This window comes from Urocitellus parryii, chromosome 4, assembly GCF_045843805.1.
Source record: "Urocitellus parryii isolate mUroPar1 chromosome 4, mUroPar1.hap1, whole genome shotgun sequence".
In the NCBI taxonomy this organism is placed as follows: Eukaryota; Metazoa; Chordata; class Mammalia; order Rodentia; family Sciuridae; genus Urocitellus; species Urocitellus parryii.
The window spans coordinates 63791817-63808517 of NC_135534.1; the positions used below are offsets into that span (position 1 = coordinate 63791817).

Here is a 16701-nt window from a genome sequence, read left to right on the forward strand (position 1 = left end):
CATAGAAGGAATGAAGTTAAGATGCTTCCTTTAAGACTTAGAAAATGGAAAGATCGCCCATGTTCTTGGATAGGCAGAATAAACACTGTCAAAACGGCCATACCAAAAATGCTATAAGATTTAATGCAATTCCTTTTTTTTAAATGATTGGTTGTTCAAAACATTACATATTTCATACATTTGATTCAAGTGGGTTATGAACTCCCATTTTTACCCCGTATACAGATTGCAGAATCACATTTTAATGCAATTCCTATTACAATTCCAATGACATTCTGCATAGAAATAGAAAAAGCAGACATGAAATTCATTTGGAAAAATAAGAGGTCCAGAATAGCCAAAGCAATCCTTAGTTTCGTAAGATAGTGAAGCAGGAGGCATCACAATACCAGACCCTAAGTTATACTCAGACCTACAGTAACAAAAACAAATGGTGCTGGGAAAACTAGAAATACATATGTAGCAAAATTAAATTAAACCCCTACCTCTCACCCTGCATAAAACTCAACTCAAAGTGGATCAAAGACCTAGGCAAGACCCTGTGCCTACTGGAAGGAAAAACAGGCACAAATCTCCATCATGCTGGGTTAGGAACTGAATTCCTCAACAAGATTCCTAAAGCGCAAAAAATAAAATCAATACTAAATGGGATGCTGTCAAACCAAAAAGCTTCTTCACAGCAAAGGAAACAATAAAGAATGTGAAGAGAGAGCCTACAGAATTGGAGAAAATCTTTACCATCTGCACCTCAGATAGAGCATTAATCTCCAGGATATATAAAGGACTCAAAAAACTTAACAAAAAAAAAAAAAAGAAAGAAAAGAAAAAAGAAACAAAAACAAATAAACAAACCAATAAATGGGCTAAGAAACTGAACAGACACTTCACAGAAGAAACACAATCAATCAACAAATATAATTGTTAGAGATGTCAAACAAAAAATGTTCGACATCTCTAGCAATTAGAGAAAATGCAAATTAAAACTACACTGAGACTTCATCTCATTCCAGTCAGAATGGCAATTACCAAGAATATAAGTAACAATAAATGTTGGCAAGGATGTGGGGCAAATGGTATACTCATAGACTACAAATTGGTGCAACCACTCTGGAAAGCAGTATGGAGATTGCTCAGAAAACTTGGGAGTGCAACAACCATTTGACCCACCTATCCCACTCCTCTGCATATACCTAAAGGACTTAAAATCAGCATACTATAGTGATGTGGCCCCATCAATGGTTATAGCAGCTCAATTCACATTAGCTAAGATATGGAACCAACTTAAGTGCCTTCAACAGATGAATGGACAAAGAAAATGTGAGATATATATATATACACACACACACATACATACACACACACACACATACACAATGAATATTACTCAGTCATAAAGAAGAATGAAATTATGGCATTTGCCAGTAAATGGATGGAACTGGAGACTATCATACTAAGTGAAATAAGCCAACCACACACACACACACAAAAAGGCTGAATGTTCTAATATGTGGATACTAACACACAATGGGGTGGGTGGGAGAATAGCTATTCATTGGATTAGATAAAGGGGAATGAAGGGAAGGGAGGGGGCACGAGAATAGGAAAGACAGTAGAATGAATTAGACATAACTTCCCTATGTCTATACATGAATATGAGACCAGTGTTAACTCCACATCACAAGAATGGGAAGTTATATTCCATGTAATATATAATATGTCAAAATACAGTCTACTTTCATGTACAACTAAAAAGATCAAAAAGTATTTTTTTTCCTGGCCCCCACAGCTTTACACATGCTAGGCAAGCATTCTCCTACTAAGCTATATCCCCAGCCTGGCCAAGATGCTTTTACAGACTTTTTTTCAACATCTTCCTGTGAAAAATTTAAAATATCCACATAGTAAAATAAAAAGAATTAGATAATGAACACCTAGATACCCATTTTAATTCTGCAATTAATATTTTACTTCATTTTCTTTCACATACTTTTATCTATCTATCCATCCGTCCTTCTTTTTACACATGAATCCTTCTGTATTTTTTTTTTTTTGATTCTGGGGGTTAAGAATATACAAAATAGACATATGACAAGACTTAAAGTACCAGGGTAGTAATGTTTATATTTCCCTATCACCTTTGCATTTCTAATGTTTTTCTAATAGATCATTAAAACTCTAGGATATTGAAAAGAATATATACATAAGGAGGATAAAAAGTGTGTGCCCCTTTTCTTTCCTGTCTTTGGACACTGTCATGCAAAGATGGATACTCTGATCCCTTTACAAATGGTTTCTAAAAGATATAGTCAGTTCCCACTTCCCCTGCCAAAAAAAGAGAATTGAACAGGATCTTTTAAAGCAGCAGCTACAAAACACATACATTTTTATAAATGTATGCACTCAGTCAGGAAACATTTACTATGTATTTCATTTATTAGGAAGAATATAACATTTACTAATCACAAGAATAATTAATCTTTCAAAAGAATAGTTTCACTACAAAAATTTACTCTATCAGAACCTAAAGAAAAGAAATTACATATATTTTTTTCTACACACATTGGGACATGTGAGCAAAGTTGACAGATCAGTATTTTTAAATGAAAAGACTAGTGTTGAAGAATGACAGCATACAGAAGGTTTAATATGTCAAAAACCAAGATACTGTAGTATTCAATCTGAAGTAGGAGGATGTTTCTGTTCCCCTGTGGATGAGTTAGAAGGATGGTGTCTCCAGACAGTTGCCTTTAAGCATTCTTCTAGTATCATTAGTTTCTTTGTTTTGTTTGTAGCAAAAACACGTTGAATTCTAAAATGGTTAACACCACCCACTGCAGTGAAGGTACTTTACCTTGCTGGAGTTCTCTAACAAAAACTGGAATGTGTTCTGCACAGTTTGGCATGTTTCTAGCTCAGTCCGGCTGAAGGCTATTAAATAATCCTTGAGGTGATCATACACATTGCCATCGAGAGCCTAGAATAGAGGTGCAAACAAAAGCAAAAAAGAAAAAAATTGTGATAAAGTTGACACATAATACCTCTATGTCTACAAGTATGAAAGTTCAGTTTAAAATCTATTAATAATAAAAGCACAGGATATAGACTGTTGAGTAAGAATAATGTTAACAATCACTTGAGAAATGCTGAATCTCTCTAATAAAAAAGCAACTACAAAAGGTAAAATCCAGGGGCTAGTTTTGTGGCTCCTCAGCACCATATTAAATAAATAAATAAATAAATAAATGTATGTATGTATTGTGTCCATCTACAACTAAAAAAAGATATTTTAAAAAAGGTAAATTTCAACACTGCTAAAGCTGAAAGGGAAACAGAACATGACATGGAGACAAAAACTTCTGGTTTCTGATATTTACTCATCTGCTTGTTATAATTTCTCTAGGTACTTTATGTCAGAGGAGGCACAGACATTTAATACAATAATAAAAGCAAAGAATCCAGGCACAACTCTTGGAACAGTTACTCAATAAAAAAATCTCCTCCATTTTTCCTCATCCATTAGTGGTAGAATTATAAATTAGCATATACTTACCAAAGGAAGGTCAAAGAAAAAACAATAAAAGTGTTTTTTAAAAATGACTCAGATTCTATTTTGTTTTCTATCTCTATGACTATTTTGGACAGTTCACATAAATGAAATCATATAATATTTGGCCTGGCTCCTGTTACTTTGCATAATGTTTCAAGGTCCATCAATGTAATAGTATTTCATTCCTTTTAAGAGCTAAATAATACTCCACCATATGGATGTACTCTTTTGTTTATCCATTTCATCAGTTGATAAAAATTCATTCCCTTTCCACTATTATGAATAATGCTGCTATGAACATTCATGTACAAGTTTTTGTTTGAACACCTGTATGGAGATTGAGCACACAAATGAAAATGTTCTTGTCATTCATGTCTAAAACAGAGTCCAGAGGTCATGGGAAACACTCAGGTTTCTAATGACTGTTCCAGGAACTTCCCTGGCAGGCTAATCCAGCGAAACTACCTCCATTAAGTCTGCATTTTCATAGATTTCCTCTGTCCCAGTGAAACCACTAACCTTCCCTTTGTTTTCTGGACATATCAAAGGCCATCCTGGCCTGTGTACAGGTATCCTGGACTGCAATCCTATTTTTTTTTATTACTCCTAAATAAAACCTTTTTTTGTTTTGGCGATTCGTCTCTCCATTTAACTCTGACACCATTTCTCCCAGGAATATACCTAGGAATGGAATTGCTGAGTTACAGGGTAATCCTCTATTTGTCTGTTTGAGAAACTGTTAAAACAATTTTTCACAGTGGCTACACCTGCCCACCAGTCCATGAGGATTCCCATTTCTCCAAATTCTTGCCAACAGTTGTTATTTTCTGGTTTTGGTATTTTGTTTTTTAAAATTATGAAAACCACTCTAGTGGCTGGGAAATGGTATCTCACTGTGGCTTTGGTTTGTATTTCTCTAATGACCAATGATGTGCTTATTGGCCATTTATATGTCTTTTGGAGAAATGTCTATTCAAGTCCTTGACTCATTTTTTAATTGGGTTGTCTTTTTGATGTTGAATTTTAAGCATTCTTTACATATTTTGGATACTAGACTCTTGCAAGATATGTAATTTTCAAATATTTTCTCCCATTCTGTAAGCTGTCTTTTCACTTTCTTGATTGGTGACTTTTGATAAATGAAGGCTTTAAATTTTGATACATTCTTGCTTAGCTATTTTTTTCCTGAAGGTATTTTGGTGTTACATATAAGAATACTCAACAAAGGTTTTATATTAAATTCCATTGGTATATTATGTTTGGCTATTGCATTAACCTTTTTTTATAAAATTGATTTTTAAAAAATATTCTGTCCCCAAAGTAATAGCAAATATTCACCTTTTGAAGTGATCATACCACTAGATGGCACCATCGAGCACTTGAAATACAAGTAGCACAGATATCTTTAATACAATATCCATGTTGTTATGTAATATGACCAGAAACTGCTGGTGTTAAGTTGGAATAAAATTCCTACCTTAAGACATGCTTTTTACAAACTTTTTTTAAAAAAATAGAAACATTAAACTTCTGACGTAAAGGTTTTGGCTTAGAAATGCTGGTAGTGGGTAGCGATAAAGTGTTTGCAGGAAACCACTGAAGTCTTTTTTTTTTTTTTTTAACATACAGCAAATGATAAAACAAGCATTATGAGTTTTTAAAAGAGTGACATGCATTTTAAGGTGAAACACACACACACACACACACACACACACACACACACACACACACACACAGTTCTTGTGACCTCAATACTGAGTACCAACTATGCCTAAGTCTTGTGCTAGCTCTATGGGTCCAAGTGATAAGAAACTGGAAATTAAAAAAAAAAAGAAAAAAAGTTTTTTGTTTGTTTTTGCAGTGCCTAGAAATCAAACATAGGACTTCATACTTTCCAAAGCCTGTACTCTACTACTGAGCTAACCCCACAGTCCTCAAAGTCCTTTTCTTACTTCTCATTTATACCACTATAACAATCTCCTGTGTCCCTTCTCACTAACCCGCTTGCACACTAAAATCAGGAGGATGTTTTGAAACTACTTATTTTACTTGATTGCTCAACACTGTCCACTCGATACCTATCACATTTAGGATGTTTTAAAAAAATTCTTTATCATGGACTACATGATTCGACTTGGTTTATGTCTTTTGCTTCCTCACTTATTACTCTCTAATTCTTTTCCTCATTACACTTTCTGTACAACAAACATCTTTCAGCTCCACCAATACTCCCTGAGCTTTCACACAAGCTTTCCTCTGCCTTGATTACCCTCAGCCCTCCCTTTCTGGCTCACTCTTACTCATCTTGAAGAACTTCACTTGATCATTATCTACTCTGGATATCTCTCTTCTCTTTCTTAGCTAATTTTTTTTTCCTGAAGGTATTTCTCTTTCTGCTTCATAACATGTTACCTCATATGCTTATAATATTTGTCTGTCTTTCCTTGGGATCTACATGGAAGAGAGATCATGCCTGTCTGTTCATCACTATATCTTCTGTGCTAATTATGGAGTCTGACATATTAGTACTGCTCAATAAATACTTGTTCTACAAATAACACATGGATCAAAATTCACAGGATTGAAGAAGAATGCACCCACACAGAACCTCATAACTGAAAATTTAAGCCTAATGATGTTATGATTAGCAAAATTTTAGAAAAGACACATAAGTAACTGATCTCACAAAATTCTGTCTAATGTAGTGTTTTCAAAACTTTATAGTATAGCATCTGATGTAGAATCCCATGGCATAATACATGACTTTGCATGCTTCCTTCTTCCCAGAACAGATTCTGCTTCCCTGAGCATAGGGGCAAGCTCCTAAGACCAAGCTGGTAATGCAAGGCAGAACTTAATATCCCTGCTCTCTGCCTGCAGTTACTGGGCACAGGCAGACACTTGATCTAAATTAGAGCATCCTGGGATAGAAGCCGCAACAAGTCCAAAATGGCCTATCTTTCACACCACATGACTATTCTCACCTTGTAGATATTTATTCATATTTGTCTAGGAGGGAATTAAAACAACTCATAAAGAAAAGCTGTGATGAGAAATCTGAGAGTAAAGATGGCAAGGGGACTAGAGAGAGATCTGGGCAGTGTCCTGGGATAGGGTAGTTCCTAAAAGCAAGCTCTTCTGTGATTTGTTTCCAGTAGCCAACACATTCCCATTTTTAAAGCTACTTTGAGTTGAGTCTTTGTTACCTGCAATCAAAAGAATCCTCACTAAAGATAAATGAATGACAACGGTAGCTTATATCAGCCATATCTAAATTGTATGTTTTGGTTGTATTAAAAGGAAAAAAATCAACAATCCTTGATTCACATAGATAATTGCAAATAAAATTAATAGTTTGCTTTTCAATATTCCTTTATCTAAGCGGATCTAACACCTTAAGGCAACAATTTTTTATTTCAGAGATGAATAAAATGTAATCCAAAAGCTGCATCTATTCTTATAAATTTGAAGGAAGAACTATTTAAAGCTTATGCTAAATGTAAAAGTATCACAACTATAAAAGTTTGATAAGGACATGCATAGTAAAGATGCATCTGCGTCTTGTCTAGCATTTAGACATTTAACTAAGACATAAGAATGTTCTCAAAGTACACTTGTTCAATTTCAAATTGAGCAGATGTGCACAAATTTTAGTTCAAAGAGACCTGTGTAAAGAGTCAAAAAAATTTTTAAAAATGCTCAGAAATTGAAAGCATTCTTTCAAGGTTTATACAAATACTGAATTAACCTGACAATATCAGTTCCTAGGTTGTTTTCCATATGAAAAATTTGGTAGGTAACTTAACCAAATGTACATTTTAAAAAACAGTCAAACTGGGTACAGTGGTGCACATCTGTAATTCCATTGGCTCAAGAGGCTAAGGCTAGAGGACCACAAGTTCAAAGCCAGCCTCAGCAACTTAGTAAGCTACTCAGTAACTTAGTAAGACCTTGTTTCAAAAAATAAATAAATATTTTTTTTAAAAAAGGACCAGAGATGTGGCACAGTGGTTAAGCATCCCTGGGTTCAATCCCTAGTACAAAACAAACAAACAAAAAACAGCCAAACTTGTGACTGACTACCTAATACAAATTCTTAAAAAAGGAGAATTCTGTAATATTTAGGCTGAGAAACAATGGGACCCGTAAACAGCAATATATTTTAATGGTCCAATGGTGTTTTTGAAAAACAAAACACCTGAATTTGAATGCCTTCAGTAGCCATGCTCTTTTCAGTTAGGTAGCTGCACATCACATATAACGTATCCATACACCTTAACTCTACCCTCTACTCATTCTATCTGCTTTATTTCTAAAATCAGTTGAGTTTAGAACCAAAACCCATAATGGTAAATATGCAAAATAGTAAGAAAAATTGGGAATAGCTAAAGACATATGAGAAACTTAGAATTCTAAGATGTTTCACTGAACATTTAATTTATAGGAAAGTATAAATTCCCTGGAACTTATTTGAAGAGGAAAATTATGACGAGTTAGAAATTTGGAGAATTTTTTTCTAAGCATTTGATGCAATTTCCCCTAATGTGAGAACAGTGGCCTCCTTATTTTCAGTTCAGAAAGGTTATAGAGTCTTTAGTCAGCATTATGCTAAAATCTCCTGAATTTCCTTAATGCAGCCTAGAAAAACAAACTCTTCTTTTCTGAAAGCCATGAGTATTTCTAAAATAGTCTTTGGTAAAAGTCAAGGAAATAAATATCAAAATGATAAATGTGAGCTGTCTTGAAATTCTACAGTCCTCCTTTGCTGATGTTGGAAGCAAACACTGATTGCCTGTATGCTTTTGTTTATCTTTCTCAGAAAATCCCAAGCTGTACCTGCAGAGAAAGTAGCTTCTTACAGATTAAAACAACAACAATAATAACAACAAAAAAAATCAAAGCAAGTACTGGGCTGCTTTGCATTACTGTAAATATCTGAACATGTGGCTGAATTTGTCAATTGATATAAAGTAAAATTAAAAACACATCACCTAATTTTATACTTGGTTATTTTGTTTTAGATCTCTGAGCTACATAAGAGTTCTGTGAAGGAGGAAGGAAATAGGAAAGTCTCTGTCTGTGACTTACAAAGTCAACAAAGAAAAAATTCAAAACTGCTTTTCTAAAGTCTGTGTTGTCCACTGGCACGCAAGTGAAGTCAGATGCCGAAAGATCTGCTGTACTGCTCATGGCCAGGCAGTCTGCATGTGCTACAACCACATGATGCTGAGGCAGCAACCCCAGTGCGGCACATCCAAGAGGAAGCCTGAACGACCCACACCTGCATTCAAATCCCAGTCCAGCTCCTACTAGCAGTATCACTCTACAAAGACTCTTAAAAAAAAAAAATGGGCCAAGGACCTTTATTTTATTTTTATGTGGTGCTGAGGACCGAACCCAGGGCCTCGCAAGTGCTAGGCGAGCGCTCTACCCCTGAGCCACAACTCCAGCCCCTCTACAAAGACTCTTAACCTTGAGCTTTACACACCTGGTCCGATGGAATAATAAAACTTAACCATTTCTACCAGAGAATTTTAACAATTTTCCTATAAAACTATGTAAGGTTGGGGGCTGGGGTTGTGACTCAGTGATAGAGTGCTTGCCTAGTATGTATGAGACACTGGGTTCAATTCTCAGTACCACATAAAAATAAAGGTCCATTGACGACTAAAAGAAAAAGAAAAAAAAAGACTGTAAGGAATTTTGGTGACAGGCTTGGTTTGAATCTACTGTGTACTTGAATAGTATAACTTCTAAGTTTATTTCCTTATCTATAAAATAAAGAGATAATAACAGTATCTTCTAATTAAGTCTCTTAAATAGGTATTTTCTATGCTGTATTTTAATTCTCTTTTTTCTTTTACTATAATTTTGGAGCTGTATTTGTAGTGGTTGACAGGGATTATAATTCACATCTTCACTTAAAACAATCTGATTTGGATTAATACAAACTTAATTTAAATACCATACAACAACTCTGCTCCCATACGACTCTATTCCCTCCCTTTTCTGTGCTATTTATTGTCATAGAAATATATCTTTATACATTATAAGCCCATCAAAAATGTTTAATAATTATTGTTTCATGCATTGTCCTGGGGACTGAACCTAGGGGCACTTAACCACTGAACCACATCCCCAGCCCTTTTTATATTTTATGTAGAAACAGGGTCTCGCTGAGTTGCTTAGGGCCTTGCCAAGTTGCTGAGGCTGGCTTTGAACTCACAATCCTCTTGCCTCAGACTTCTGAGCCACTGGGATAACAGGTGTGTGCCACTGCGCCTGACTCATGCATTTTCTTTTAAAGCAGACATTACATTATCCACTCTTTCTTGGTCTAGATAACCTCATTATGCTTGCCTTTAAGTTCACAGATTCTTTCTTCTGCCAGCTCAATTTTGTTGTCAAAAACATTCAGTATATTTTATTTCAGTTATTATACTTTTGTATACGTGAGTGCGTGGTGCCGGGAGTCAAACTCAGGGCCTTACAAATGCTAGGCAAGCACTACCAATGAGCTACACCCCCATCTCAGTGATTGTACTTTTTAAATTCAGAATTTCTATTTGGTTCCCTTTTAAAATTTGTATCTCTGTTGACATTTTATGTTTGGTGAGATTCATTTTTATAATTTCCTTTACTTCTTTAGACATGGTTTCCATTAGCTATGTGGCTATAATAAAAATAGGTGCTTTTAAATCTTTAAACTAATAAGTCCCCCGTAACTTCCGCAGGGACAGTTTCTGTTGACTCTTTTTTTGTCCTCTGTATGGGCCATACATCCTGTTTCTCTACATGTCTCATTTTTTTTTTTTGTTAAAAATGAAACATTAAAATAGCAGCTCACCAACTGCACCACCCCAGCAGCAAAGAAATGCACTTCTTTACCAGTGGTCCTGATGACCCATAGGTAGTGAGGATATGTGCACAGATGTGGAGCTGGAGCAAACAGACCTGGAGGGCAAAAAGACCTCATACAGTTTTGTTCAGGTCTTCAGGTATCTGAACCAGAGAAATGTGAAGATAAGACAATAGGTAGAACTGATACAAACAGAACTATTCTTGACATTCCAATTTAGTCATAGAATTTTCTCATATCTATCTTTTTGACTGTATTATTTACATGGCATCCTTTCTGAGTATTTTTGACGATGAAGTACTGAAACTCCAGAAAGTACTTAGCATGAAGAATATCAAGTCTTGTTCATGAGGCAATATCACTGATGCTCATCTAAATGTTCCTTTAAAAAAATATTATCTAATTATAGTTGGACACAATACCTTTATTTTATTTATTTTTATGTGGTGCTGAGGATTGAACCCAGGGCCTCGTAAGTGCTAGGTGAGTGCTCTACCACTGAGCCACAACCCCAGCTCAATCTAAACGTTCTTCACATTGAAATTCTAGAGAAGAGTTAATATACGTTTCTTGGACATGTGGAACCATTAAAGGAAACAAACCTTTCCTCTTTTATGCTCTCTTATGAAACAACAATTGCTGGTTGGTGGTCTGATTCTTTTTAGACCCACAACAGCCTCCATCCAACAGGAACAATATTAGGCAGATGGTGTACACATGACAGCTAAATTTCTTTGCATCTGCCAAATCTGTGCAATTTTGGGATACTATGACATAAAAGAACCTGTGATAAACACAATATTTAAGTAATTATACCCAGCAATTCAATTCAATAAAATATTTCTTGAGAACTTAACTGTGTGTCAAGAACTATGTTGAAACTGAATTTGTATTTGTTTTTAAATAAATAATCATGAGAAATGCTCCAGGTACTAAAAACAAGCATGTAATAGGATAATTTTAACTACCAGAGGTGACAGAAGAGAGGCATCTGGATAAATATTAATATTTAAGGAAGATTTTCTGGAGAAAATGATCCCTGAGTGCACTCAATATAGGTTGAGCATCCCTAATCCAAAACTCCCAAATCCAAACTACTATGAAATCTGAAATGTTTTTAATGCCACGATACTAAAAAATTGTGGATTTGGGTGAACAATTCAGATTTCCAGATCAGGGATGCTCAATTGGGAAAATCTATGCAAATATCCCCCAACTCTGAAAAACTGCAAAATCTAAAATGGTCCCAAGCATTTCAGATAGGGCTTCTCAATCTGTGTCTTGCGAGGCACTATGGGAAAAACATAAAACATGTGAAACAATTAAAGAATAATATAGGCTGTGCACAATGGCACATGCCTGTAATCCCCATGGCTCAGGAAGCTGAGGCAGGATAGTTAGTTCAAAGCCATCCTCAGCAACTTAGCAAGGCCCTAAGCAGCTCAGTGAGACCCTATCTCTAAAATATAAAAAAAAGGGCTGGGGATGTGGCTCAATGGTTAAGTGAGCCTGGATTCAATCCTTGATTATGCGGGGTAGGGAGGGGAGGAGTGGTGTCTGAGTTACTAAATATGTAATGTAAGGTATTTTAAATTTTAAATTTTACTTTTTTGATATTTAGTTAATATCTTTCAAGTTCAGAATCTATAAAAAAAAGAATTTGGTTTTCTTTATTATAAACGTTAACATGTCTATACTAAAGTCAATTCCAGTAAAAAAGCTCTGCTTGCTAAACAGTATTTGGATCACAGAAAAAAAACATTAGCTAAGGACATCTATGAAAGAAGGTCAAGAAACACAGGATCCATTTCTCAGCACCAATGACAGTAATTCCTCCCTAAAAAAAAAAAAAAGGAAAATCACAACTAAACATTTTATTTTTCCAATTAGTAAGACTGATGCTGCCATAGACTGTGTGTCTCAAATACTTTCTAAGGAATGGGCTTAAAATTCTAAAACAAAAAAAGTTCAATTCCTTATTCCAAAGTTTAAGGTATCTACAATTCTAACTTAATTTTGCTAAAAGAGTTATGGAAGTTTATTTAGATGTTAAAAATTGCCTAATTGGTAAAAATCATTTCAGTTTCTCTGTTAGATTTCGATCTCTTAGAGAAATTTCCCTGACCTTTAGGAAATCTATGAAGCAGGCTGGTGGTTCTTTCTATAAGCAAGTAGTAAAGTTCCAGGGGGCTTCTCTGAGCACATCTGTGCCCTGCTTACACAGCCCCTCTGGCAGGAGCTCCTAGTGTGACAACATAACAGCCTCATGTAGAAAGTGTACAGATTCAAGCTAAAAAGGCATTTATGGCCTCACATAGATGATTCTTGGGCTCGAATTTCACAAAAGCAAGGGAAATAAGTTTCAGCCCTAACTAAGTAGGAAACTGCTTTGCCATTAGTATTAGCTTTTTTTTTTTTTTTTAAGAGAGAGAGAGAGAATGAGAGAGAATTTTTTAAATATTTATTTTTTAGTTTTTTCGGTGGACACAAATATCTTTATTTTATTTTTATGTGGTGCTGAGGATCAAACCTAGCGCCCCGTGCATGCCAGGCGAGCACGCTACTGCTTGAGCTATATCCCCAGCCCAAGTATTAGCCTTTTCAACTCATTACTATTTAAGATTTCAAAGATTGAAATCTTGGAACAATATTTATTTATTTATGGTACAGGGGATCGAACCCAGGGCCTCATACACGCTAGGCAAGCACTTTAATACTACTAAGCCACATTTCCAACGACTCCAATAATATTTAAATGGTGCTTTGTGTTTGTTTATGCTTATCAGAAAATGCACCACACTGTTAATACTAAAAAGAACTTTCATAAAGCATATTGATATTCCTGTTGATAAACAGGTTTGATCAGAAACATGTTGTTTATAAAATGCAGTTATACAAAATATCATTTTATTTGCTAATGCTCACTGTATCATCCATGTCTAAAATAGCATCTAAGAGAATATAAGTATTTAAAAATGACTTTAGAGGGCTGCGGATATAGCTCAGTTGGTAGAGTGCGTTCCTTGTGTGCACAAGGCCCTGGGTTCAATCCCCAGCACCACACACACACACACACACACAAAAAAAAAAAAAACCCAACTTAAAAATGACTTTAAATGTCAGTTTGCTTAGTATCATTACTACGTTTAGCATTAACTTTCAATAATCCATTCCCTTTCTCTCCTCTCATAATTGGTTAGAAGAGTTGTTTAAATATCCAAAATAAAAATGTTTAACATATAAATAAGCAAAAATTAAATCTTTATATTAAAATAAATATTAAAATGTTAATAATAGCACATGTTCATTCAAATTGTCACACATACACTTGTTTTTTTTTTAATCCTAGGGACTGAACAAAAGACAAGAAAGGACATGCCAAGGTGATAGAATCATTTACTGCTGTGCAGTGGGGTTATTTTCTGTACTCTGCAAATTTTCTTTTGTTACTTTAGTAACCAAGTGAAAAATATATCGAATGAAAAATACACCTTTTTAAAAAATTAAAGAAAATCAAATGATACTTTATTATTATTTTTTGCTATACAATAGTATGCTATATGATATGCTATTTGCTTTATTTTTATTGTAGTTATCCTATAAGTGAGAAAGAATAGTTAAAATGGAAGCAGCCAGTTAAGTTTTATCAAACCCAAGAAAAGGTAAGGTTTGAGAAAAAGAGAGTGGCTAATTACCAAATGCTGCTGTGAAGAATAATAACTGTAAAAGGTAATAATGCCATTACTACTGACACCGTGAGAACAGTTTTATTGGTACACTGGGAGTGGAAGCCAGATTATTAAAGCAATCACAACCAACTTCATAAAGCCTAGCTAAGGGGCTGGCTCAGTGGTAGAGCACTTGCCTTGCAAGAGTGAGGCACTGGGTTAGATTCCAGCACCACATAAAAACAAATAAAAATGGGCTAGGGTTGTGGCTTGTGGTAGAGCACTTGCTTAGCACGTGTGAGGCCCTGGATTCGATTCTCAACATGGAAGGAAGGAAGGAAGGAAGGAAGGAAGGAAGGAAGGAAGGAAGGAAGGAAGGAAGGTAGGTATTATGTCCATTTACAACTAAAAACATTAAAAAAAAACAACAAATAAAGGCATTGAGTCCATACAAAACTAAAAAAAAATGTTAATAAAAAAAGCTAAGAAGAAAGTGAATCAGAAGACAGAATCTTAAATAACACACATCCTTGTAGTCACACTTCCCAAGACACTGAGCTCAAGATACTTTTGGAGATGTTCAATCAAAAGTTCATGAACCAAGCAGATCATTCTAAGCTTATAAAAAATGATTCCAGAAAACAGAAAGTGACTCCAAACTCATTTGGGGGATTTGCATGATTTTGGAACAATACAAAATAGGCAAGGAAAATTAAAGATGAATTCTACTTATGAAGGTAGATATAAAAATCCAAAAGTGGGTCTAATTAATTAATTAATTAATTTTTGTGGTACTGTGGATTGAACTCAGAGCCTCACTTGTGCCAGGTAAGTGCTCTACCACTGAACTATAACCCCAGTCCCTGAAAAGTGAATTTTATTTTACTTATTTATTTTTCAGTACTGATACCTAATTCAGAGGCACTTTACTACTAAGCCACATCCCCATTCCATTTTTTCCTTCTTCTTTTTAGTTGTTGTTGGACCTTTATTTTATTTATTTATATGTGGTGCTGAGGGTCGAACCCAGTGCCTCACACATTAGAAAGCACACAACCCCACTGCCCCAAATCCTTTTTATTTATTTATTTATTTGTTTAGAGAAAGGGTCTCACTAAGTTGCTAAGGCTGGCCTTGAACTTGTGATCTTCCTGTCTCAGCCTCCCAAGTTGCTGGGATTACAGGTGTGTGCCACTATGCCTGGCTGAAGAATGAATTTTACATCATTGTTTAGTAAGATTTATTCTAAGAATGAAACATTCTGATATATTATGAAAAATAAAAATCACATGCTCTTCCTTAAAAATGCAAAAAACAAATGACTCTCACCCAAGGCTCCCAAACTCAACAACAATACATTATAATCAACTGATAACTATATACATAGAAAAATTAAACAAAATCTAAATATCTATTAGAACTAGAAAATTCAACAAAGATTGCATTTTAAAATAAATCTACTGAGGTGGGATTTCTGGCTTGGCAGAATGAATAGGTTGGCATACCCTGCCCCCCAAAATGAAACCCTATAAAACTGGATAAAATTGTCAAAATTTGCCATTACAGGCTCTGGAAATCAACCAAAAACTGAAAACTGCTGAACTTTGTGTAAGAACAGAGACGATCTGTGGTATTCCTGCCTAGGGCAGTTCTCCTGTCTGTTCTATATGGAAACAGTCCTACCAGAATAAAGCTGGCAAAGAACTAGCAGGTTCATTGCCAAGAGGGACTGACTTGATTTGAAGCAGAGGGTGAAAACTCATTTCAAGCGAAATAATGAGGAGTACACCAGAAAAGGCAGTGGCTCTGCTGGACTAGGGCTGTGGTCCCAGTTGGGGTGGACATCTGACCAACAGCTGGATTAAACACAAATCCAGGGAAATAAAAGCCATGTTTTCCACTAGACCCTAACTTACAGGAAGGACACTTGTACCTGCAAGGGAGAAATGAGGGAACACAGCACAAAGTAAAGGCAGTAAAAATAAAACAACCTAAACTTGGAATGCAGTCCTCAACTAATAAATGGACCCACGAGTGAAAGAGGGCAAAGGCCTAGTGCACTGTTTGTGAGTGTTAAAAGTACAGTTTGGGACCAATCTCTGGCTGACTGCCAAGCAATGAAGCACAGGGGAAACCATGGGAATGAATACAAAACTCCAAAATAAAAACAATAAAAAAAGAGCAAAGATACTAGTGGCTGCACACTGCAGGATAAAGAGACTCTGAAAAATTAGCCTGGATAAGCAATAAAGTAACCAACTAAACAAAAACAACCTCAGGAAGGGGTGGGAAATACAGATATTCTAAAACATATTATCTCAGCCTGGCATGGTGATGCATGCCTGTAATACTAGTGACCTGGGAGGCTGAGGCAGGAAGATCACAAGTTTGAGGCCAGCCTCAACAACAAAGCAAAATCCTAAACAACTTAGTCTCAAAGTAAAAACTGAAAAGGCTAATAGTAACCAACTAAAGTAACCAACTAAACAAAAACAACCTCAGGAAGGGGTGGGAAATATAGATATTCAGTGGCTCAGTGGTTAAGCATCCCAGGGTTAGATCCCCAGTATCAAAAAATAAAAATAAAATTATCTCAAATACCCCCTTTTTTAAAAAAAAAAATAAGA

The 16701-nt window shown here is 35.3% G+C and overlaps 1 protein-coding gene across 1 annotated transcript in view; it reads right to left on the reverse strand.

The window, feature by feature from the left end:
- Positions 1 to 16701, reverse strand: part of Fchsd2 (FCH and double SH3 domains 2) — a 251959-nt gene that overhangs the window by 81175 nt on the left and 154083 nt on the right. Inside the window, exon 9 of the mRNA XM_077796870.1 lies at positions 2852 to 2974. Within this exon, the coding sequence (XP_077652996.1) occupies positions 2852 to 2974 (123 nt within the window). The remainder of the gene's footprint in view (positions 1 to 2851; positions 2975 to 16701) is intronic.